The 24,211-nt window shown below is 46.1% G+C and overlaps 1 protein-coding gene across 4 annotated transcripts; it reads left to right on the top strand.

The window, feature by feature from the left end:
• Positions 1-2,650: 2,650 nt before the first annotated feature.
• LOC125335931 (ATP-binding cassette sub-family A member 10-like) lies at positions 2,651-24,152 on the top strand. Of its 4 annotated transcripts, none has more exons than XM_048323953.1 (38): positions 2,657-3,061; positions 3,464-3,674; positions 4,094-4,252; positions 4,480-4,580; positions 4,798-5,024; positions 5,360-5,498; positions 5,887-6,072; positions 7,566-7,713; positions 8,164-8,332; positions 8,856-8,914; positions 9,311-9,421; positions 9,510-9,685; positions 9,972-10,091; positions 10,427-10,565; positions 10,680-10,770; positions 11,048-11,187; positions 11,754-11,873; positions 12,020-12,215; positions 13,232-13,398; positions 14,094-14,221; positions 14,577-14,714; positions 15,325-15,333; positions 15,676-15,846; positions 16,182-16,292; positions 16,918-17,046; positions 18,006-18,074; positions 18,458-18,549; positions 19,009-19,129; positions 19,443-19,575; positions 19,998-20,089; positions 20,450-20,628; positions 21,192-21,267; positions 21,526-21,620; positions 22,081-22,200; positions 22,451-22,591; positions 22,844-22,923; positions 23,004-23,059; positions 23,618-24,152. In XM_048323953.1, the coding sequence occupies exons 1-38, from the start codon at positions 2,960-2,962 to the stop codon at positions 23,714-23,716; spliced, it is 4,800 nt and encodes a 1,599-aa protein (XP_048179910.1). In that variant the 5' UTR covers positions 2,657-2,959; the 3' UTR covers positions 23,717-24,152. The 4 variants fall into 4 exon arrangements, 3 of the variants coding, with proteins under 3 accessions (XP_048179911.1, XP_048179910.1, XP_048179909.1); XM_048323952.1 differs by having other exon boundaries at positions 2,658-3,061; positions 15,220-15,333; XR_007207591.1 differs by lacking the exons at positions 22,451-22,591; positions 22,844-22,923; positions 23,004-23,059; positions 23,618-24,152 and adding an exon at positions 21,783-21,894 and having other exon boundaries at positions 2,653-3,061; positions 15,220-15,333; positions 22,081-22,172.
• The last annotated feature ends 59 nt before the right edge of the window (positions 24,153-24,211 follow it).

Here is a 24,211-nt window from a genome sequence, read left to right on the forward strand (position 1 = left end):
CCTGACTGACTGCACCTCGGCTGTCGGCCTCGGTCTTTAACAGCTGAATGGGATGTAGATCTTAGGGGTGTCTTTTTCCTGCTGGGCAGAGCAGCGGGAAGCTCATCCAACTGCTCCACTTTTCCAAGCCCAGCCCCTGTCCCAGCTGCTCCTGCTCCCTCCCAGCCCTGGTCCCTCAGCCGTGATGAGCCCAGGGATGCTGCTGTGGGTGACGGAGGGGCAGCCACGCTCCACAGCCTGGGACGAAACCAAACCCATCCCCTTTAGAAGTGCAGAGTTGGTCAGGAGAAGCTTATTTTAACGTTTCCAAGATGCTTTTTAGCTGGAAGAGCAGTTGCTCTCCAGCAGGCAGCACTTCTCTGCTGCTCCTGCTCTGTGGCTGATGCCACGGGAACAGTTTGCCACTGTTTGTCCCCCCGGCCCGTGCCGTGACATCGCTGTTGACTTCAGCCCCTCTTGCTGCCCTGAGGAACACAACAGAGTTTGCCAGAAAAAGGATTTTTGTGTGGTTTGTTGTGGGGCTTGTTCTTCTTCTCTTGGCCACGACTCAAGAATGTCCTGAGTTAACTTTTCGGACAATCCGCTCCAGCGCCTCAACAGCGATGTGCTCTGTTTGCTTTTTCTGACACAAATAAAGCCGGAGCTCTGCCAGGGAGGAAGGGGAAGGAAGCCAGGCAAAAGAGAAGCCATGGGGTGAGGAGTGTCTTTTGCAGAAGTGCCTGAGGGGAAAAAAACAACAAAGGAAAGCTGGGAGTCTCCGGGACATTCTGCCTGTCCATCCCAGAGGCTCAGCATCTCTGCTCCTCCAGGACAAGCTCTGGATTCCTCTCAAACCTTCCTGTTGAGATAAGGCTTAAGCATTCTTCCTAAGGATAAATAAAAAATATTATTTGGAAGGTATGAAAACACCCAGTGAATTATGGCACTGTTAATAACACTGGGTGAGGGTACAAATGTGTAGGTGGGGCACAGGGCATCTTTCTAATAGGTTAAGTTTGTGATTAAGCTTAGGGGTGTTTAGAGAGTCTTTTTAACCTTACTTTGAGATGAAATATCACACAAATGGAGCTCAGTTTATGGCAGAGGTTTATTTCCAGTGTTTCTCAGCACTAAGAAGAAGCAGTAGGTTCAGTTCAATATTTTAAGTAATCCAGGACATACAAGGAGCAGATTTCTTTCCCTACCTCCAATGCAGGCTAAAGTTTGAATTTAGAAGCTCTGTCTGTCTTATGCTCTTAAAAATTCCCCCTGAAGTATCGCAGGAGCAAAGAAATCAGTTGTACTGCATTTCCCCCAGCTGCCCAAACTCTGCAGCAGCACGGCCAGGGTCAGTCAGCCCTGAGGGGTGACCACACGAGGGGCATGCGGGACGTCCGGGATGAGCTCCTGGTGTGCCAGCTCTCCATTCCAGCCAGGATCTCCTGGGGGTGTCAGCCTGTCGAGGTTACTCCATATCAGAACAAACTGGAAACCTGCTTTAGCTGTGACACAAACCCTGTGTCAGGGGGAGATGTGCACAGGTGACACACAACATCCTAATCCTCACTTCCGGGGGCTGAAAAAGCGACCAAGAGATGGCAAGTTTAAATCCCCACTTTTCTCAGGGAAATCTAGATGTTATTACACAGGCTAAATTCAAATTTTTATACACCTGGGATTAGTGGGATCATCTGTAAGAAACAAAGCCTGTTTAGAGATGAAGGCAAACCAGGAGATTCCTGCACCTGAGCTGGCATCCCTGCCTCACCCTCCCAAAGTGCCGGGACAAGTGTTTCCAGCAGGCACCTTGGGCTGCCCTTTTGCCACAGCTGCTTTTCCAGCATCCCAGCGCCTGCTGTCTCCTCACACAGAGATTCAGCCCCTGAGGGCTGAGTAGAAATATTTGCAAGAAGATAAACTCTGTCTTGCCTGTCAGCACCATGAGGACTCAAGCCCCAGGGGAACAGGACAACATAAATCTTCCTTCCCTATGACAGGAAGGCTTGAAAGGATTAGGTCTGTAAAAGCTCTGATATTTCTACCTGAGAATCACTTAGAGAAGATCAGGATTTTGTTTAAAAGGAGATTTTAGCTACAGATGTGACAGCAGAGCAGTTTGGCCGTGTGAGCAGAGCTCTTTTGCATAGAGGTGCTTCATCCTTGTGCTCATTAAAGGTCCTCATGATTATTTTATGGACGGTTAATAAGCAGATATCTCATCTGCAGAAATCTGACAGGCAGCTTTATGCTCTACTTCTTTCAGTTCCCACCACCAGCATTAACCAGGCAAAATAATCTTTGTTTTGCTTTGACCATGTCATTTGGAGGATCTGCCCTGTCTTTTGGGGTAACACATCAGTGTGTGCTCGTGGCCATTTGGTTTTCTCTGATTTTTCGTGAATAACCCAGCAGTGCCGTCTCTCCCACGCACTTCCAAGAATTTGTTCTCTCATGGCTCTGAGTTTCCTTCAACAGATGCTGTTTTCCAAAAGAGTTCAGCTCACACCACAGCCAGGAGTTGCTCAACATTTCTTGGTGTTGAGCCTACAGCACATTAAAATTACAAGCAAAAGGATTTTAGGGATTTTAATTAACAAAATTGTTGTTGTTCCTTGTCTATGAAGCCCACCCAAGCCGATTAGGTCATGTAATGTGATATTCCCTTTTTTATTTCATCAGTAACTCCTCCCAAACTCCCCGTGCTGCAGCATGGAAGCCTGAAATTCTGATTTTTAGCAGCGTTTGCTGCTGAGCTGTGAGGGTTGGAGTGTGTTGAGGGTGAGGAGGTCTCTTGGACCCTGTGCTGCGGGGGTGGTTGTGCTCAGCACACAACATCTGAGTTTATTCTTGCTGTAAAAAGGGAGAGAAAGTGCCACTGCACATCTGCAAGGACTGTGCAACTAAAAGCAGTTGCTGCTGGTTGAGCTTTTTGCTGTATTTGAAAGCAATTTTCAAGAAGAAATTGTCTCTAGGTTCAAAGATGAAGACGCTCCAGAGAAGTGTAAGTGTATTCCAGCAAACTAAAATTCTCTTGTGGAAAAATGTCCTGGTCAAGTGGAGGATGAAGATGCAGAGCTTTCAGGTAAGAAAGAATTAAAAATTAAACCAAAATAGTAGCTAACTACTGAGAGTGCCCAATCCCTGCCTGCCCCTGAACACCAATTTCTTTGGGTAAAATCAGAACTTAAAGTACTTTTGAGAAGCCTTGCTGGTAATGAACACTTGGAGACTTGAAATTTTTTTTAACTGGTGATATTTATGTCTGGTTTGTGACAAATGAGGGCACAGATGGGCTCTTGGAGCAGGTGATGGGCACACTGCAAAGAGTCTCTTCATTAACATCCTGGAAACTGGTGTGACTGAGCTCCTCTTGGTTGTATTTTAATCCCACAAAGACTGAATTCCTCTTGTTTGTATTTTAACCCCACAAAGAACATATTTTTATACTGCCACGAAATTCTTCTCCCTGCTCTCCCTGGTGTAGGAGTGGATTCTGTCCCTGCTCTTCCTGCTCCTGGTGTTCATCGCGTCCTCGTTCATGGTGCTAGTCCCCTACCCCGAAGTGCCCTACAGTCACCTGGGGCACCTGGATGACCCTGCCTTCAATGCCACCGGGGTCACCATCATGTTCACCCCCGGTACTGCCACCACGAGGCACATCATGAATAAAGTGGCCTCCAGCTCTGTCATGACAGGTGGGTTTTCCTTTTTAAATATTGAATTTTGTCATTATTTAACCTATTGTGTGCATGCTGTGTTTTAGTTGCTCTCCAACACCTTTGATCAGGAGAGAAAATTCATCCTAAATCCTCCGTTTTCACAAATATTTCTTCTCCAGGATTTAAACTACCTGTGAGACCATGTGCCCTTCTGAACTGTAAAGCTCTGCCTTACCTAATATTCCCTAATTCTTTTAAAAGACCTTGGTTCACTCTTTGGAGGTGCATTTCTTCTCAATTGGTAAATTGTGAATTATTTGGAGCTGCCTCCCTGTCCGGTGAGAACTGGAAAAGGAGGAGTTGCAGGGCTAAGAAAGCAGAACATTCCCTCAGTGCTGCGGACACATTTCCAGACTCACAAAATCTCATGGCAGTATTTTCCTGATGCTCCACAGGTATAAAATTGGAGGAACTGGATGATGAGAGAGCCATGGAGAAAGCCTGGATTTCAAATGAGGAAACTATAGGGGTTGTATTTAAGGACAACTTCTCCTACCAACTCAGGTTTCCCACTAGCCACGTGGTTATTCCCAATGAAGTCTTTGGATACATAGGTAACGCGAAGTGAGAATTTCGGGGTGGTTGCCTGGAGTGGACAGGTGGGAATAATTCATGACTCTTAAGTGATGGAATAAATTGGGGGTTTGGGTGTTTTGGTCTGGGGTTATTTTTTGTCACCATTCATTTGAAGAGTTTCCCACAGTGCCAATGCGTTCTTGTCATCACGTTTAATAGCAAAACCTAATTACTTTTCATTCGTGTGATGCCCTTTGCCTTGCAGACAGCTGCTACGAGTTCTCACCGAAGTACTGCAACAGCCCCAAGTACTGGTACAAAGGCTTCCTGTCCCTGCAGTCCAGCATTGATGCTGCTATTATAGAGGTAAATCCAATTTAGGAACTGGTGGAGGCATCCTTTTATTTTAAATATGATACAGGAAAGGCAAACTGTACCATGGGGATAGCAAGGGGTTTGTCAGAAAATAAAGCTGCTTTAACAAGTCAATGCAAGGAGGATGAAGCAGAACATTCCTTATACAAATGGATCTCACAGCAGAAAATAAACAAAATGCTGATCTATTGACGTTGAATTCCTATAGATGGTGGCAAATCATTCTGTTTGGGAAGAAATGAAATCCATTGCTGGCATCCGAATGAAGTCCCAGAGCATCCTCTTCTCCATCAGCCTGGAGTACAGCTATTTCATGGTCGTTATCGTGATGTGCTTCTTTCCCTTCATGTATTTCTTATCGAGGAATGTTACACGAGAAAAGAAAAAGCTCAAAGTATTGATGAGGACCATGGGGCTGCAGGACATTGCATTTTGGTGAGTTCTTCTTTAACTGGAATGTGTTTCCCAAAAATCTGTCAGTTCCTGGGCACCTGAGCAGTCAGTTAATCAGTTAAATGCGTTCATAACTTTTCTCCAGTACTGGAAGGACAAAGCAGAGGGCTGAGCATGGCAGTGGTGTCCTCTTCTCCCTGGGGTATTTCCTCCTAAGCTGGATCAGCCGTCTGCTCTGAGGATGTGAAAGAGAAATTACTTCCATGGAAAAAAACTAATAACTAATAACTAAATGTAAAATGATTCTGACCTGCAGATGAAACTGTAACAAGGGCTGTTAATGAACCACAAGGGTGATGGCGCCTTTCCCTCCCCAGGCTCTCCTGGAGTTTGCTGTACTCTCTTTATGTGCTGATCTTCTCGTGCCTGCTGACGGCCCTCGTGCTGTGGGAGCCTTTCTACACCAGCAGCTTCCCTGCAGTCTCACTCCTGTTTTTCCTCTATGGCCTGGCGTGTGTAAGTCAGGCTTTAAAGCCAGATTTCCTCACCGCATGATTTATTACCATGCTGCTGAGCCTAAGCATTGCTCCAGAGCCTTTTGCACAGTTCTCAGGACGTTTCTCAGCCTTTTGCACAGTTCTCAGCCAGCCACGCTGGCTGGAACAGCTGAGTGGCTTTTCTAGGCCAGCAGCAGAGATTTGATTTGCAGCCTGAAGGGCTGACAGGCCCTTGTTTGGATACAAAAGGCCCAGCTTGAAACTCAGCTCAACCCACTAAGGAGGGCTTTAGTGGATTTTATTATACAGACTCAGCTCACCAGAGATCTGGTGCCTGGCAAATGGAAGTGCTGCTGTTAAGGATATTTACTTCCTTCAGTGGTTGAAGGAAACTTCTGTTCTTACAGATCCACCTGGTTTTCATGCTCTGCTCCCTCTTAAGGACCTCCAAGCTTGTCAGCTCCGTGGGGTTCCTCATCATCTTCGTCTTTGGATTCCTGAGCCTGGCGGTGCTGATAGAAGATGTCCCAGAGCCACTGAAGTGGTTTCTTGGTCTCCTGTGTCCTTTTGCATTCAACACTGGCATTGCCAAGGTACGGGCAGCTGAACCTGACTTACCAAAATATGAGTATCGATCTGATATCGACATCCAACTGAGACAGACAAAAACTCTCTAACAGTTTAGAGTTAGAAAGTGCATGTTTTATTTGGCGCCAGGCACTGCGTGGGATAGCTCCCTAAGATGCAGGGCCCGATACAAGCAAACACAAAGCTTTTTATTTACAAAAATTATGAATATCCAAAATACAAATGCATATTCATAACATTAACACCTCCCATTCTCCGCTTCGTATGGAAATGAGCTTCAGTGTCATTAAGCATGCATAGTGTGTGTCCTGAATTGAGTGGTGGTCTTGAATTGGGTCAGTGGTCTTAAAAAGATGAAGTATGCTCATCTTCCTCATTCTGACCTTTTTGCCTCTCTGAACTTTAACAATCCTAGTCACTTTAGTGACCGCTAAGTTACTAACATCTTAAAACCCATTTCAGGTCCAGCTCTCTTAACTATTTTAATTAACTCTAGCTGGGCCCAAATTCCTTCCTATTCTAACTAATTTCAACACAGCTAGCCTATAACTAAAATCTTTGTTTCTTCTAAATCTGTGTTTCAAACCTTCCCCTGATGGTAGAGAAAGGCACACAAATTCCTACCCTCAGCTCAAGAATCCGGCTGTAAAACCTTCAGGCATTTTTCACTCATCTCCACAGCCTGTTTCAAAGCCCCCACGTGAGCTGAGCTCTTGCTGGGCAGCACTGAGGAGCTTCAACGCCCCCATCCCCTTCCCCTGCTTTGAAGTTAGATGAATGCAGAGACAAGCAGGGCCCCTGGCACAAAAAAATCTGCTGTTGTGCACTTCTGCAGCTTCCACATGACCCCGAGGAAGCCCCATCCCTGCACACAACAGCCCCATTATCCTCGGGAGCATCAGGGACAGCATCCTTGGCTGCCCAGCCACTCCCCTCCTCCTGGCAGCAGGGACTGTGCAAATCCAGCTCTGCATTCCTGCTGCTGCTGCCCTTCCTCCAGCCCCACCTTGGATAAATTGCAGTCTCACGGTTTTCCATTAGTCATATCTCCATATCTCTTTCTAGCTCTGGTAATCTAATATTTGATTTCTTGATATATATATATAAAAAATCTGCCTGGGAGAGGAGTTTTCTGGACCAGCAGAAGAAGAGACTGACTTTGTTAATTCACCATATGGTTACATCAATCATTATGGAAATTAGAGCATTTTTGTCGTGACTCTGTCACATCAAAGGTGCCAATACCAGGTTTCCTGAACTGACCTCTAAAACTATGATCTTTTCTTCTCTTTCTGGATTGTTCTGGAAAATTCTGGATGAAAGCATTAAGATCTCTGCATGGAGTAAATTTATTCCCCTTCCCCTTTAGAAGGAAAATAAGAACAGTTGGTCAGTACTGCAGATTATTTCTGGGTTAACAAACAGTTGCATCCATGGTTCGATGTCACGTGCATTTTTTTCCGGCCTGAAATTCATTCTTCTTTCTCCTTTATTTCAGATTTTCAATTTAGAGAAATATGGAATAGGTTTCTCCTTTTCCAACCTTATGGAGGAAGCATACTTTTTATTTTCAACATACATATTGCTGGTGTTTGACTCAGTCTTGTACATGCTGTTGGCTCTGTATTTCGACAAAATTCTGCCAGGTAGGAATGATTTCTTTTTATTTACATGGATTGCATGGGATATATCAAGGAAATGATGGGCTGCTCCATTCTCTGAGTCAACTAAAACAAGGTTTGGACTAAAAGAAATGTATTATGTTGTGGAGTGACTTTTCTGTGACTGGCGCATGCTGGCAATTCACAGAATCAATGACAACAAATTATTCAACATTTTCTCTTTCTAATTATGCTGTTGTTGAACTATTTATGAGATTACAATGTCATAATGTAATACACAAAGTCTTGAATTCATTAGAGAAAGGCCTGAATCCAACCTTCTGGTCTCCTCTACCTCTGCTCCAAACACGGGGGCTTTTGACTGGAAAAAGCACCAATTTTATACTTACTTGAATCTCCTAAATGTTTAGTCTAGGATGGTGTCTTGGCTGTGCCTTTGGTTAGTGACAGAACATCTTTTTGCTTTCCTGGCAGGCAAATATGGGATTCCAGACCCTCCTCTGTTCTGCCTGAAGGCTTCGTACTGGAAGAGCAGGAGAGGCTCCACCACGGACGTGCCCAGATCCACAGCGAACCCTGAGGAGCTCCTTGGGGATGATGTAGAACCTGTGCCCCCCGAATTCCTGGGGAAAGAGGCCATCAGGTTAAGAGAGAAGGAATTGCTGGTGCCTGGTAGCTCTGGTTTTGTGCTCCCACTGATCCCTGCTCCTTCCATCAGCTTGGGTTGGACTTTTCCAGGCAGTTTTCATGTTCATGAAGCTCTTGCAAAACACTGTTTCACAGAGAAAAATTAGAGATAAAAATGTTTCACTGAGAAAATCTAGCGATAAAAAGATAATTCAGACTGGTCACTAATGATGAAATATAGGTAAATTTAGATTAAAAAAATAACAGGGTTTTTTTTCTGTAAACCTGTCCTCTGTTGCGATGGGCTGGGCCTTGTCTTTGCCAGTCTTGGTGCCCCATTTTTGGTGCCAGGTTGTGATGTTCACACCTGGGCACAGGGCCTGTCAAACCTGTGAATCTCAGCATTGTTTTCCAGCACCTCCTATTTGTTCCATGCCATTTCTGTCATTGTCACCTGAGGGCCATAGGAATGTAAAAGGGCATCAGGGAAGAGCATTTACAGAACTCCCCAGAGAATAACCTCCTTACCTTCCTTTTAGGCTCCACAATATTAAAAAAGCCTATAAAAAGAAGGACAAGAAGACAGAAGCTTTAAGAGGTAAGAAGGCTGTGGGATTGATTCCTGTTAAAGACAAGGAAACACCATTGTACAGTCAGTCAATGAAAAAAAGCACTTGCATTGCTTGAAAATTTATGTCAAATATTAATTGATGTGACTGATCACTGTTTTTTTCAGCTTTTACTGATTTCTGTTTTTAATAAGACTAAAGAGAAGAAATATTTCTATTTTTTAAAATTGTTTTATTTCTGTCTTTTCTGCTAAATACAGACCCACCCCATATGCCTTTAGTTAAAGATCTGCAGAGCTTTGCCCTGCTCAGTGCTGGTTATTACTACTTAATTCTTGTACTTCTTGACTTCTCTTGCTTTTGGCAGTGAGTGGGGGCAATTCAAGCCTCATTTCTTCCCAAACTTGGTGTTACTTTTGTTCTAGGTTTGTCTTTAAACATTTATGAGGGTCAGATCACGGCCTTGCTGGGCCACAGTGGGGCTGGAAAGACAACGCTGCTGAACGTGCTCAGTGGGCTCAGCTTCCCTTCAGAAGGTAGGAGAAGGCTGGGATGGAGTGGCCTTGATCCAAAATCTGTAAAGATCAATTCATTCCCCCTCATCCCATTTATCCCGGTGAACAGGCTCTGCCACCATATACAACTACAGACTCTCCGAAATGGGAGACAGGGAGGAGATCAGAGGGATGATCGGGATTTGCCCGCAGTTCAACACACAGTTTGAGGTCTTGACAGTGAAAGAAAACCTGAAAACTTTTGCAGAAATCAAGGGCATCAAGTCCAAAGAGGTAGAGCGAGAGGTGAGTGTGTTCCCCACCATTCCATAGTGGCTCCTTTTGCACTGGGAAGCTCAAAGGATCCACCTGGATCTTCTGAAAATCGAAGCTCAAAGTCCTGTCCAACCTGGCCTTGGACACTTCCAGGGATCCAGGGGCAGCCACAGCTTCTCTGGGCAGCCTGTGCCAGGGCCTCCCCACCCTCCCAGGGAAGGATTTCCTCCTGATACCTGCTATAAATCTAAATCCACCCTAATAAAGGATGGGAGGACAATGGCTGCTGAGAATGGACATCCTTGTGCTGTTCTAGGTGCAAAACATTCTGGAACTGCTGGATATCAGCAACATTCAAGACACTCAAGCTGAGAAACTGAGTGGTGGGCAGAAGAGGAAGTTATCCATTGGAATAGCCATGCTTGGAAACCCCCAGGTAAAGCAGCAGGCATGGCTCTGTGATATTGGGAATATTCAGGTCTGACATGACTAAAACCCTGGGCATGTATTTGGGTCTAGGATTTCAGACTTCTTTAAAGTGCTCATAATTATTCAAATGAATACATTTCATATTTTCTTTTGTTGTTTCATTCATAACCCACCTTGCCAGTCACGTTTTGAAGCAGAGAGAGTTCCCTGACCCCTCCCAGCCCACAGAACAGCTGCCCTTGTCTAAAAGATGCCCTGGGTCTCTTGCCTTCAGAACACCAAACCCCAAAGATGTGCAGCTGCTCCAGCAATGAGGAATGTCTGATTCCATCCTTCCTGCAGGTTTTGCTCCTGGATGAGCCAACGGCTGGGCTGGATCCTCTCTCCAGGCATCAGGTGTGGAGCCTCCTGCGGGAGCAGCAGGCGGGGCGGGTGATCCTGTTCAGCACCCAGTTCATGGATGAGGCCGATATCCTGGCAGGTGAGCACGGGCTCTGTCTGGGGCATCCTGCAGGATAACCCTGGAGCACAAAACCCCAAAAGATGGGAACAACTGCTCTGCACTATGAATTCCTTTGGATTTTCCTTCCTCTAGACCGCAAGGCTTTTATCTCGCACGGGAGGCTGAAGTGCGTTGGCTCTTCTCTGTTCCTGAAGAAAAAATGGGGGATTTGCTATCATTTAAGGTATCTCCTTCAGCCCCAACAATATCTGGCAGCATGCAAGTACAAGGGGACACCAGAATTAATGAAACCCTAGAGCAGATGTCATCAAAACAAGCAAATTAACCGCATTCAGATTCAGCTACATTAACTGAAACAGCAGTAAGGGTTAGGGTTAGTTAATCCAGAGTAGGGTATGAATGAAGACTGGTGGAGTTTTCTTTTTATGCATCCATAAAATGGTGGCTGTTCTTTGTTTGGGTTGTTTTTATTCCACATCTGTCTTTTTCCCACACAACAGGATCCACGTCAGTGAGTCTTGTGGCTTAGAGAATGTGACATCCCTGGTGAAAGGGCACATCCCCAACGCCACGTTCTCAGGACACAGCCAGTATGAACTGAGATATAAACTGCCTTTAGAAAACGTGAATAAATTCCCAGGTAATGTATGTGAAAATAACTGAGAATTAACCATAGAGAAAAAAAATAACAACAAATGTGGGGAACGAGAAATGCAAAGGGAGGTTTTCTACAGAATCACATCAGGACTGTCTCAGTCTGGGTTTTCCCCACAATTTTATCATACATTTAAGATCAAACTGTGCAACAAATGCTTTTCTACTGTTCGCAATGGCAAACCCAGCAGGCTAAACTGGGCTAGGTGTTACTGAGAGTTCAGTTCTCTTCCTGTTAAATGAAAAGACAGAGATAAGAGAAAACCTCACACAACCTGTGCTCCTCCATGCCTGCTCCTCACCCACCATGCCCATCACTTCAGCCTGACCATCCCACAGAGGATGAAAACCAGTCCAAAATGTTGGTGCTAAGCAGGGAAACATCTTCCATGAGGGGTGGCTGTGGCAGTTTTGTGTTCCTCCACACCTTTGTGTCCTGTTCCTTTATCCAGTTCCTTCTTCTGTTGCTTTCTCTGTCACTGGAGATGCTCCAGTCAGGTTGACTCATCTGAACATCTGTGTCCATGCCTTTATTTTGTCTCTGTCCTGCAGATCTGTTCAGTGGCCTCGACAGCTGCTCTGAGCAGGGAATTACAAACTATGGAGTCAGCATGACGACCCTGGAGGATGTGTTCCTAAGGCTGGAGGGAGAAGCCACAGCGATTCAAGAAGGTACAGTCGTGGCTGTGAATTTACAACCCACAGCCAAAGAGATCAGCTCCTCTGCAGTAACCTCCAAAGGCGGCTCTTAGCTTTTCATGAATCCCAGCCTAGAAGCTGGGCTTGGACATAAATTTGCACGTGGAAACTCTCTGCAGATAAGCACATCCCTGGGGAGGAGTGGGCAGAAGCAGGACCACAATGCCCCGACGAGGCAAGGCCGGGCTCCCTGCTGCTCTCGGACACCAGGAAGGCGTCGGTCCAGGGCCTGGCCCTCTGGAGGCAGCAGGTCTCTGCCATGGCACAGGTGCACTTCCTCAAGCTCAAGAGCTCTGTGAAGACCCTGCAGTCGATGTAAGTACCAAAGGGATTCTCTCCTGGAGGTCTGGAAGTGGACACAGTCACACCAGGGGGGACAATTTCCACACCCCGGTTTCGATGAGGTTGGATTAATTGATATGAGGTCTTGGCTAGGAATGATCTGAGAATGATCTGCACTCAGAGGAGGGGAAAGTTTTTTCCTTTCCAGTGCCAGTAACACAAAATCTCCCTTTTGTGCATTTTCATTTCTATGCTGAGTAATTCATGGAAGAGAATCCCATTTCCTTTCCAAAGAAAAGAATCATTTAGAAATACTTTTATATTAAATGGAGGAAGTTTTTAAATAAGTTATTGTGTACAGAGAGTACTTTCAGTCTTCCTCTGCATTTTTTTTTTTTTTTAATTCTCTCATGTTGCCAGTGTTTGAACTCATTTGGCCCCACTGGTGTTCAGGCTGGAGTTCTCTGGTGAGGCACAAGGAACTAAAGGAATATGCTGATTTATGAGAAACTTGTATCTAAAGGAAGTCTGAAAGGCATTTCATGCCCTAAAAAGTTGAACACTCCAAATCTGAGGTCCTCTCCCTGCTACACTTTGAATTATTTGGTGAATGATCAAGGTTTGAGACTTCTGGAAATAAAATTCTCTCATCATTGGTGACAGGGCCTGGGGGAATGGCTGGACTTATGTCAGGGGAGAGTTAAGTTGGATCTCAGGGAAAGGTTCTTCCCCCAGAGGGTGCTGGGCACTGCCCAGGCTCCCCAGGGAATGGGCACGGCCCCGAGGCTGCCAGAGCTCCAGGAGCGTTTGGACAGCGCTGCCAGGGATGCCCAGGGTGGGAGTGTTGTGGTGTCAGGGCCAGGAGTTGGATCCATGCTCATTGTGAGTCCCATCCAAGTCAGGATATTCCATGATCCTATGAAAATTGCCTGAAGTCTTTAACAGAGCATTGGGTAACCTGAATACACAACAACACACAAATGCATTCTGAACGCATTTCTGCTGAATATCTCTTCTCAGACTGTTTATTCATCTCTTTCTTAATGCAGTTTGCTGCTCTATGGGGTTTTTCTGCTTCCTCTGGTGTTGCAACTGTGCATGATGGCTGGCTTGCTGAGTGTGAGTGCCTGGCAGCTCTCTCCTGCACAGTACTTCTTGCCCCTGGGGAGGAGATCCTACCTGGAGCCCACCACCCTGCTGGTCTACAACCACACAGGTGAGGACAATGAGCCTTCCCTCATCCTTCCCAGTTCTGGGCTTCTTGCTGCTCCAAAGGAAAATACAGGACAGAGCAGACGGTTGTAGATGTAGAGGATCCAAGGGGGGATGGGGGTTTTAATGAGGGAAGAGAGGAACCACAGCCTACTGTGGCTTCAGCAGCTGGTGAGATCCTGACGAGAGATGTGAAAAAGGATATCAGAGCAGGTGAGGTAAGATGGAGACGTGGTTCTCTCCCTGCCACAAATCCAGGTCTCTATCCAAACAATTTCAGAGTGTAGGATTTTCAAAGCACGCACCACACGCCAGGCTCACTAACGCTGAGTCAAATTAATGGGCTGCTTTCAGAGTTTCACCTTCAACATTCCCATGAATGGATGCTATTTCATGCTATTTGGCCAGAGAATGACATTGATATCTTCATCAGACAGTCCCAAAAGAAAATTCATTTTGTAGCACCTCAGAAAAGGCTGGGAGGAAAAAAAAGACAGTGCAACAATTCAGACTGAAACTCATTAGCTCCCAAAAATTAACGTGCAATGATCCACCACACATGTGCTGGCTGATGCCCACAGTTATTAGATTTCCTTTCGTTTTGTTTGGTGGCCATGGATTTAAAAATAAAAATCAAGCCATCAAAGACTCTTTTGTTTTCCAGTGATATAATTCCTCTGCTTTTGGCCCTCACACCAGGCACAGGCATTGATGACTTCATCCATGTGCTCCAGAGCCAGGATCTTACAGTGGAAATAGCAAAGGAGGAAAATATCACAGAGGAACTACAACACAACGGGGCTATAGAAGTCTCCCGTGAAGGTCAGGTGAGGATTTTTCTTCTCTCCCTCCAGTTTCCTCACAACAATTGAACAATCAAGCAAGGTGCCTCCATCAGCTCTCCCTGTGGGATGGGCCTGTTGACTTTTTGTGCCACAGGTACAAAAATTAGGAAGTGTCTTGAGCAGTAAAGTCCATGCTTGAGAGGAGACCTTCCACCTCAAAATGTACATTTTTAGCACAGCAATACAGACTTCCAACACCTCATAATTTGTTTTTTAGCCAACAAGGCATAAGCAAAGCTATTTCAGGCCTGGATTTTCCTGGTGTGCTCCTTTTCTACTGCTTCCCTGCAGATGAGGAAAGCCAGGAGTTCTCACCTTGTTTTCCTGCTCTTTGAAGAGCTACAGGTTCACCGTGCTGTGCCACTTGGAGGCCATCAACTGCTTCCCAGTGCTGGTAAACATCATCAGCAACGCCCTGCTGAGAACCCTCAACTCCACCCAGCACATCCAGATCTGGAGCCACCCATTCTTCTCTGTAAGTGAAGCCAGAAGGTGTCAAAAAACAGTTTAAGGTCTCACTAATTCATCAGATTTTAACAGGAAGCCTTGTAGGGCTGTCTGAACATGTAAATCCACCTTCCTCCATGGTGCCTCTGGAAAAATCACATCTGACTTCAGGAAAACCAGATCTGATTTTTCCCATGTGGGTCTCAAGGGCTGCTGGATGGAGAGGGTGGATGGGAGGGTTTTCTCCAGGAGGTTCCTTATTCTCTCCAGCACATTATTCAAGCTTTGGCCCATCAGTTGATGGAAGAGAGAGCTTCTCACAAGTCTGGGATAGAGAAGTGGGACCTGCAGCACCCATCTCTCCTCACCAGCAAGCACTTTTCAGGGCTCTGGTTCAGGAAAACCTTCCAAAATGTGGTTTCAAACCCCTCTGACTGTTCATACTGCCCTGTAATCCAAGAGAAATGCAGTAAGATCAATGGTAAGATGAGTGGTAGGCATTTTCCGCAAATGCTTTGTTCTTGTGTTTTCAGCTGTTCAGTCCACGATACTGGGATTATTTTATGTTCGTTTACTTCATTTACATGCTGCTGTTGTTCCCTGGTTTTCCTCCTCACTTTGCAATGGGCTACACACAGGATTGTAAGGTAAATTCCTTGAAACAGAGCAGGTTTGGGGTGGGCAGAAGGGATTACAGCTGCATTGCCAGAAGGATGTTTGAGTACAGCATCAGGGAATAGTTTAGGCTAGAAAACACCTCTGAGGTAATTGAGTCCAGCCCTATGATTGGCAGCTTGGGGTGTTTTGATCCATGAGAAGTTTTGCAGCCAGCACAAAATATTAAAAGACAAAACGAGGTCGAATCTTAGCCCAGAATCACGGTGGTGACAGATTTTATTCTGTTTTCATTCCCTGGGGCCATTGCCACGGGTGCAGTTGGCCACACAGGCACCGACAATAAACTACCCTTTCAAATTGTGCCTTCCCAGATGGGAGCTCGTGCCCAGCTGCGCATCTCGGGGCTCTTTCCCTCGGCCTACTGGTGTGGTCAGGCACTGGTGGACATCCCACTCTGCTGGATCCTGCTCTTCTCTATGTTTGGGCTCCAGTTTGCCATGAGCAACAAGATTTCTGGCAGCGCCAGCACCTTCTTCTTGCTGGTACGTCCCATTCTGGTGCCTGTTGGTCTGCTTGGGAGGGATTGAGGGAAAATATTTTTGGGAGGGGGTAGCTGAGACACTGTGGGTGCGTATGGTTCTGGAACACTTTGACCTTCTTGTTTCACCTCCTACCTTTTGGGTTTCTCCAGCTGGAAATAAAAGGAATAAATCTTGCCTTAATACATCCTTTACACCTCAGAGTAAAGGATTGTGGTAATTTCTAAATGCCCTGATCTTACTGTGGGATCATTTCCACTGATCCCCATTGCTATAGATGGGTTTCTGGTGGTTTACATCACTCCATTTTCTCCAACAAAAGCCTTTTTGCCCTGTAGGTCATGGGGACGTTGGGTTATGGAATTTCCCTCGTTCTCTTAATCTACGTGATCTCCTTCAACTCTCGCAAAGGATGGAGCTGTGATCTTTGGTCTTTTATCCTGATAGTGGTGAGCACATGGTTGGATACTGCACTGCAGGGTTTGCAGACATTTTGAGATCTTAAGGATGAGCTAGGTGTCAAAACACCAGGTAGAGATATGGAACATAAATCTGGGTGTGTTTCATAGCAGCCAATTCTGTATTAAATTTGTGTCACTGTGTTCTGTTCCCGGAATCCGGCTGTGACACGGGGAAATACCTGGATCTAACCTGAACTGGTGCAGGAATGGAGGCAAAATTTATCACTCTGCTGAACACCCCACATCCAAGAGATGTAAAGTGTTGAGACAGGAGCCATCAGGCTAGCACTGATCATCCAAGCCCAACCTGGAAGGAGATGGATGATTTGGCATGGATTGGGATGGGAACGAACAGAATGGGATCCCGTGTTTGATTTTTCTGCCTGAAGCAGCCCTGTCCCTGGGAAGAAGTCTCTCCAGCTGGCCCAAAGCAGCAGCCAACCCTCAGGCAGAGACAGCTGAAGATCTCCTGAGCCCTCTCTGCCTCTCATCTTTCTCATTTTTTGTCAATTTTTATAAATTCAACAGGGAATTGCAGAGCTAGACACACAATTTTAAAGAGCAGTGAGTAACCCTTCCCATCAGCTGAGTTACCCTCTTGTTTTATTTCCAGGTGTGCTTTATTTCTCTTTTCATCAGCAGAATCCTGGATCTCGTGGGCAGTGCCAGCACCTCCCTCTATGTTTTGTCCCTCTTGGTTCCCGTGTACCCCCTGATGGGTTTTGTGATCGATGGCCAGCAGGTGAGTGGTGGTTCTGGGCAAGGAGAGGCCAAAGCACAACCCTGGGTCCTTGTGACCAAAGTCTGGTGGTAACTGCGCGCTGCAGTCTGGGAAGGCTCATCCTGGGTGGGATATTCCAGAGTGCATCGTTAGTGACTGTTTCAGCTCAGATCTCATTTTTCCAGCTATTCATTAGGGCTGGGGGCTCCTTCTTGTGCAGCTGTGACTGCAGGTTGGGTAAAAACTCCTAATTCTTTCCATGCAGAGTCATAGAATGGAATCACAGAATGGTTTGGTTAGGAAGGGACCTTAAAGCTCATCTCGTTCCACCCCCCGCCATGTGAGGGGACACTTTCCACTAGACCAGGTTGCTCCAAGCCACATCCAAGCTGGCCTTGGACAATGCCAAGGATGGAGCAGCCACAAAGTCCATCAACGTGGCCTGACCAATCCTAAGATAAAATCTGAAGCCATGAATCTGACTTTGCATAGAACAAACCTGAGTGAGAATTAAGAACACTCACAAGGGGCTTTACTCTGTGTCAGCTGAGGGGAGTGGTGGAAAGTCAGCTGAGAATTTAACAAACCCCCCATTGTGGTGCAACAAACACTGTTGATAAATGATAAATTACTGAGGGGTAAAGTCCAAGGACAAGAGACTCTTCCTCTGTCCTGTCCCACTCACCCCCACCTCTTCTCCAAAGCAGAGGACCAGGGGACCCAAAGCAGAGGAGACCAGATGTTTCCTGGGATAGGACATCTGGAAGGAGAGTCTGGTCCATGTACTGAGAGCTGTGACCTGTTCTGATGCAGGACCAAGGTTCCCAAAGTCAAGCATCTGCACTTGTTCATCTCTATGTGAATGTTTGGGGTGAATCAGAAGTTTTGCAAATTTTCAAAGCATTTTTGAACATTACTTCATTAACCAGAATGATACTAAGGAATACAGCTCTTCATTGTGAATTTTTTTATTCTTACAGATTTTCTTGGAGGACACTGAGACATCTCGTACAGCTCCAGACAGTGATGTGCTGTTTGCTGTCTTTGCAGTAAGAAAACATTTAACACTGCTTTTATTTAGGAATGTGGATCTCCTAAACCCCCTCCTCAGGTATGAGGAAGCAGGAGGAGGATCTGGGTGGGTCTGGATGACATTTTAGCCCCTCTGCTAAAATAATTTCACGCCTTTGAAATGGGCAAGGCAAAATGAAATAAGCCCAGATCACTTCATGCTGCCCTGTTATTTTATGAATTGGGGTTTTCCTGCCCTTAGAGTTTTCTGCAGTGCTGATTACCCTGAGTTTTGGTGTTAGTGGCCTCCATTTTCCCATATTCCGTTTCCCCCATGTATTTTATAGCACTGCTACCACCTCAGTGCCAGCTGTGGTGGGAGGGAAGGCAAGGCTGCTAATGTGGCACCTCTGTTTTTCAGCCTTACATCCATTCTGTGGCTTTCATTCTTCTTCTTCGCTTTTTGGAGTTAAAATATGGAAAAGCAGTGCTGAGACAGGACCCAATATTTAGGTTTGTATCAACACACATGCACATGTGAGATCTAAACTCCTACCCCACTGCTTCTCCTTGAAAACATCATTGCAATTGTGCCCGTTTTTAATTTTTTTTTATTATGGTGATTTCTGAATGACTTAAATAGCCCCTTAAATATGACAGTGGTGTAATAATATAAAACAGCTTTCAAGTTTGTTAGTGCCTCCACAGGATGTTGCCTATGCTGTGGGATGTACCAGCTTCTTTTTGGTACAAAGAAGAAAGATTATAAATATTCTTTATTATTGTCATTGCTATTATCAGTAATAATAGTAGTAGTAGTATAAAATCAGAAAGAATTATTGTAATATGAATAGCAATAGTTATAGTATAAATTCAATCATGGAGAAATTCACTCTTGGTCTGCCCAAAATGCACTGATAGAGAACAAAGGTAAAAGAACAAAATCCTAAGCCAAATCTGGTGGGTTTTTAGGATTTCCCCAAGAAAAGAAAGCAGCCAGCAGCACCCCAAGGAGCTCGAGGACGAAGATGAAGATGTTAGAGCTGAAAGGGAAGCAGTGAGAAATGCCATGGTGGCTCCCAGTCAGGAGGAGGTACCCCTGAGTGTTGTCCTTCTTGTTTTGTTTGATTTTGTACCTGGTAAAACACAAACCAGTGCAGGCCGATGCTCTGGCTGTGCTGTTCTCACTGGGAAAATCAAACTCCCAAAAGTGTGGGTTGATCAGGAGAAGAAAGCTCTTGAGAGGAACCTGGACAATAAAGTGTCCTGTTGCACCTCATATTCCTGGTGAACTATAAAACAAAGATCTTGAGAAGGTTTTCTGCCTTTTAAATGGAAAATGTAACTGAAGGATTAATGCTGTCTAAGATAATAAATTCGCCTTGTTTCTTCCCCCTCGCATTCAGAAATCAGTCATTATAGTCAGCAATCTGTGCAAGGAATATAAAGTAAAGAAAGCTGGCTCATTTTTGAAGAAGAAGAAGAAGAAGAAGAAGAAGAAAACAGCCACCAAAAACCTTTCCTTCTGTGTAAAAAAAGGTGAGAACTGGGACTGTCTCCTTGAACCCCGATCTAATTCCCCGCAGATCCTCAGTTACCTGAGCAAAGACAGAGAGGTCAAATCTATTTGTTCTATTTGTTGTTAAAGCACCTTCAGTCTGAGGTTGATATGTTAATGAACAACTTGGTGTGGGTGCATTTTATTAATTACCTGTGGCTGTCCATATCTAAAATAATGCAGATCCTGGGGAGAGGGGATTGCTTTAGCAGCAGCTCCTGGGAGCAATTCACACACCAGTTTGAGTTGAAATCTCATGGGCTCTCTCAGCATGTACTTTATTTGGTTTATATGATTTTTGATATTTGCATGCTGTCTTTTCTATTTTTTCTTTTGTGGGACTGTGCATGGTATATTTCTTGAATGGAGAATAGTCCTAAGAAATTACACGTATTGATTGCAGGAGAAGTGTTAGGACTTCTGGGGCCCAACGGAGCTGGGAAAAGCACAGCTATCAAAATGATCACTGGAGAGACAACCCTGACTGCTGGGCAGGTAGGAGATATCTGGAGGAAAGGGGATGGATCCATGAAAAAAATCCAAACCTTGCACCTAGGCTAAGCTATCATTTTTGTCAAGGCTACAATTTTTGTCAAAGCATTATTAGTGATCAAGGTTTTAATCGAGTTCATCGTGCTATTAAATTAAATAATGTATTGATAAAATTACTGTGAGCTACTTCTGATTTTGATAAGCTGTTGGATCTGCCCTGATTGACATGTTTCTATTTAAGAACAGTGTGAAATCACTCCCTCCACGTGGGTTTCCTCACCTTAACCCCACTGCATCCCATAATCCTCCCCTGAACCACCCCTTGCACTGTGTGAGAGGACAATGCCCAGCCTGGTTGTGCAGGTGCTGATGAAGAGAGGAGACGGAGGAGGCTCCCAGCTCCAGGAGCAGGCCCCTGCATTCCTGGGATACTGCCCCCAGGAGGACCCCCTCTGGCCGGACCTCACCCCGCAGCAGCACCTGAGGGTCTACGCGGCCGTGAAGGGGCTGTGCAAGGAGGACACGGCTGCTGCTGTGGACAGGTACAGATGGAGGGTTGGGATGGTCAATGTTCCACCCCCTGGTCATGGGGAGGAGACCAGAGAGTCAAAATTCCCAGAGGAAACCTTGAAAGAAACTCAGGAAACTCAGCTGCAAAAATGCTTAACCCACTCACTGTGCAGTGAGTGGGTTAAGAAAACCTCCAATTTTCCTAAGTGCATTTGGTGGGGATAAATTCAGCACTAATGCCCTTTTAAGAATGTTATCTTTGGGCAGCTTTTCTGAAATCTCTGATGTTGGAGTTTGGCACCACAAGAAAGGGTGCTGCAGTGTTGCCTGCTCAGCTGACACTGGCAAGGGATTTGTAGTGCTGTTGACACTGATGATGGATTTAGAAAAGCGCTTGTGGCTTACTCAGTACACTTTGCTTCAAACAGTCACTTGCATTTTAATAACACAATAAATATTTAATGAAAACAAGCAGGAGTCAAGAGCAAGGGAAGAAAAGTTCTTCTTTTTTTTTGTCATTTTGGGAACCCTTGATGAGAGTATTGATTTAGAATAACAAAAATGTTCTTTTTTCACTTGTTCCCTTTCCCTGCAGAATTGTGAATGCTCTGCAGCTTCAAGACTACTTAAACAAAAAAGTCAGAAAATTACCTGCTGGGATAACCAGGAAGGTGTGTTTTGGGTTACCTATAATGAGCACTGCAATGCTCAAGCACTAATTAAAGCTCTCCTTCCTGAGTGGAGCAACCAGCTTGTGCCCTGAGCTCCCCGGGAGAGCACCGGGTTGGGTGGGGTGATGGAAATGAGCCTTTCCCACCTTTCCCATAAATCAGAGCTCCCAGAAATGAGGAGGCACCATGCACAGCTCTGTGTGGACACGGTGCCAGGGTGTGTGGGAGGTTTGGCTGAGCCCCTTTTCCGTGTCACAGCTGTGTGTGGCGCTGTCCGTGCTGGGCAACCCCGCCGTGCTGCTCCTGGATGAGCCCTCCACCGGCATGGATCCCAACGGGCAGCGCCGTGTCTGGTGAGCAGGAACCCAGGCACTGGGCCGCCACGGTGGGAAAGGGGTGGGAAGCCAAAAGTTGATGTTAAAATGACATAAAAAGGGTTTTACCCCATCCATCGATGGTGCTGTCCCTCACGTGCCAATGGTTCTATTGGCAAATAATTTCTTGTCTCTCTCCAGCTCAAGAATGAGCAAGGAGAGAAAAAACCCATTTTGCCTTCATCCTTTCTGCAAGCTTTAGGACAGTCCTAAATGGGATTTGGAAGATTTCATAAAGAGACTCGAGTCAAAAGTATTTTTTGTCATTATTTCGAGGCATTACCATGTGCTCATTGATCTAAAGTTGCTGCATGTGGAAATTTTATTCTTACTTTAGGGGCGAGGCATTTGGATGGACAAAGGCATAGGAACAATGTCTGATATTTCTAGGGAGTGCTAGATTTTAATTTTTTTCTTTTCTTTTCACTCCGGTCCTCAGGAAAACGATTCGGGATGCCCTGAAAACCAAGGAGTCGGGAGCCGTCCTGACCACGCACTACATGGAGGAGGCAGAGGCCGTGTGTGACCGCGTGGCCATCCTGGTGGCCGGGCAGCTCCGGTGGGTGACAGCACCTGGCTGAGCTGGAAATCACAGAATCACAGAATGAACTAGGTTGGAAAAGACCTTTGAGATCGTCAAGTCCAACCTAGGACCTAACCTACGGCCTCCTCATCAACTAAACCATGGCCAAGCTTCTCCTCCAGCCTCACCTGCTTTTATGAAGTGCTCCCAAGGTTCCCTTCTTGGGAAGGAGCAGGTGGTGAGGAGACAATTATTTCAGTCATCTCTGTTCCTCCCTGCCCTGCAGGTGCATTGGCTCCATCCAGTACCTGAAGAACAAGTTTGGCAAAGGGTATCTCCTGGAAATCAAGGTCAAGGATCCAGAGAGCTCCGATGTCCTGCATGCTGAGATTTTGAAGATTTTCCCCGGTGCAGCCCGTCAGGAGAGGTAACTGTAAAATATGGGATGAGGAGTGGTTTCAACACTGCCTCGTCCCTAAAAAGATGCCTGGTGTGAGGGCCAGACACAGGATCTCAGCTGGAGAGGGATAAATAGCTCCCTGTAAAGGATCTGATTTCACAATGTCACCACATCCAGCCCTCCTGTGATCCTGGCAACAAGACATACATAAATCCATAAAGGTTTGATCCCAGAACCTCAATACAGAGCAAGAATCACCTTTTCTTCTATTTCTTCAAGGTTCCCCTCTTTGCTTGTCTACAAGGTCCCAATGAAAGATGCACTGCCCCTGTCCCAGTCCTTCTCCAAGCTGGAGGAAGGTAAGAGCAAAACCAGGTGACTTTTTAAAAAGGCAGAACAGCGACTGCTTCTTTTCAACCCTCTTCCCCTTCCTCCACAGCCAAACGAAGCTGCAGCCTCGAGGAGTACAGCTTCTCCTTGAATACTCTGACTCAGGCAGGTGATTTTTATTTGTGCTGTACAGGCAGGAGCAGGGACAAAAGCTGCAGCCAGACCTGGGCTGGTGCAGTGGCAAAAGGCAGCTCCACCAAAAAACTGCCTGAGGGTGGTGGGTGAGGGGTTCTCTGCTGGTAAAATGGTGAAAAATGGCTTGGGTTTTTTACTGCTGGGACTTCGCGTGATGGGAACAATTCTGGATCCATCTCAGACCCCACTTGGCCGAGGCAGGCACACAGCACACCCAGGGATGGGTGCTGCCCGTGCCCAGCCCCTCTGGGTGCCCTGGAAACAGCAGGTTATTTATTGCTGCTTGTACAAGGCTGGTGGCAAAGATGAGGAATGTTTAAGTCAATCCATTGGTGGGGAAAACCTGTACAGATACAGCTGTGGGCAGGTGGTGCCCGTGTGGTTACTCCAGAGAGCACAGGAGGCTCAGCTGCTGCTCCCCTGCTCCCCCACAAAGCCACCCCACACCTCTCAAGGGGCTGCAGAGCTGCGCCTCCTGCAAAGGAGCAGCACAGAAAAATAACCCAAGTGTTATCTTGCCCATTTCAGGTGTTTCTGGAGCTCTCCCGAGAGCAGGAAAAGGATAATTTTGATCTGACTTTAGATGGGACTTTTGACTGGAAGCAGCTGCAGCAGGAGGACTGTTAAATGCTCATTTATGCATTGCTCAGTATTAACCAAACTGCACATATTTACTGCCGCTCTCAGTGTACCACGGAGAGAGGAACAGGCTCCTCTCTGATGCAGAAGGTGTCCCACCTGCGCTCTGCAGGGGTCTCAGCTCTGCTCCAGGTTGCACTTCCAAAGGCTGGTTGATAAAATAGTGCCTGCTCTGGTGAGAGCTCTTGTCAATCCAGGCAGGATGCAGCAGCAGGACTGAAAGCTTTGCAGAAAGAAGGGTCCTAACCCATCTCTGGGGATCAAATCTCTCTGGATCTGGGTGCATCAGGGAACCTGGACACACTGCCTCCCTCCTGGCTTCCTCTCCCACCAATGTCTGGGACTATCTGCCCACAAAGTGTTCTTACTGAAATCCACACTCTATTTTTATACCCTTCCAATAAATGTCTCTATAGAAACTGCAGTTCCACCCTCATCTGTCATTGCTGTGGACCCTCAGGAACAGCTCCAGCTCCCTCCTCT

The sequence above is a fragment of the Corvus hawaiiensis genome, chromosome 19 (assembly GCF_020740725.1).
Source record: "Corvus hawaiiensis isolate bCorHaw1 chromosome 19, bCorHaw1.pri.cur, whole genome shotgun sequence".
Taxonomy (NCBI): Eukaryota; Metazoa; Chordata; class Aves; order Passeriformes; family Corvidae; genus Corvus; species Corvus hawaiiensis.

Excerpts from the sequence above, each read along its gene's own strand:
- LOC125335931 (XM_048323952.1), top strand. The coding sequence starts at position 2,960 with ATGAAGACGCTCCAGAGAAGTGTAAGTGTATTCCAGCAAACTAAAATT. Across the intron at positions 11,188-11,753 it reads AAACGTGAATAAATTCCCAG|ATCTGTTCAGTGGCCTCGAC; the intron begins GTAATGTATGTG and ends TCTGTCCTGCAG. Across the intron at positions 21,621-22,080 it reads AACGGGCAGCGCCGTGTCTG|GAAAACGATTCGGGATGCCC; the intron begins GTGAGCAGGAAC and ends TCCGGTCCTCAG.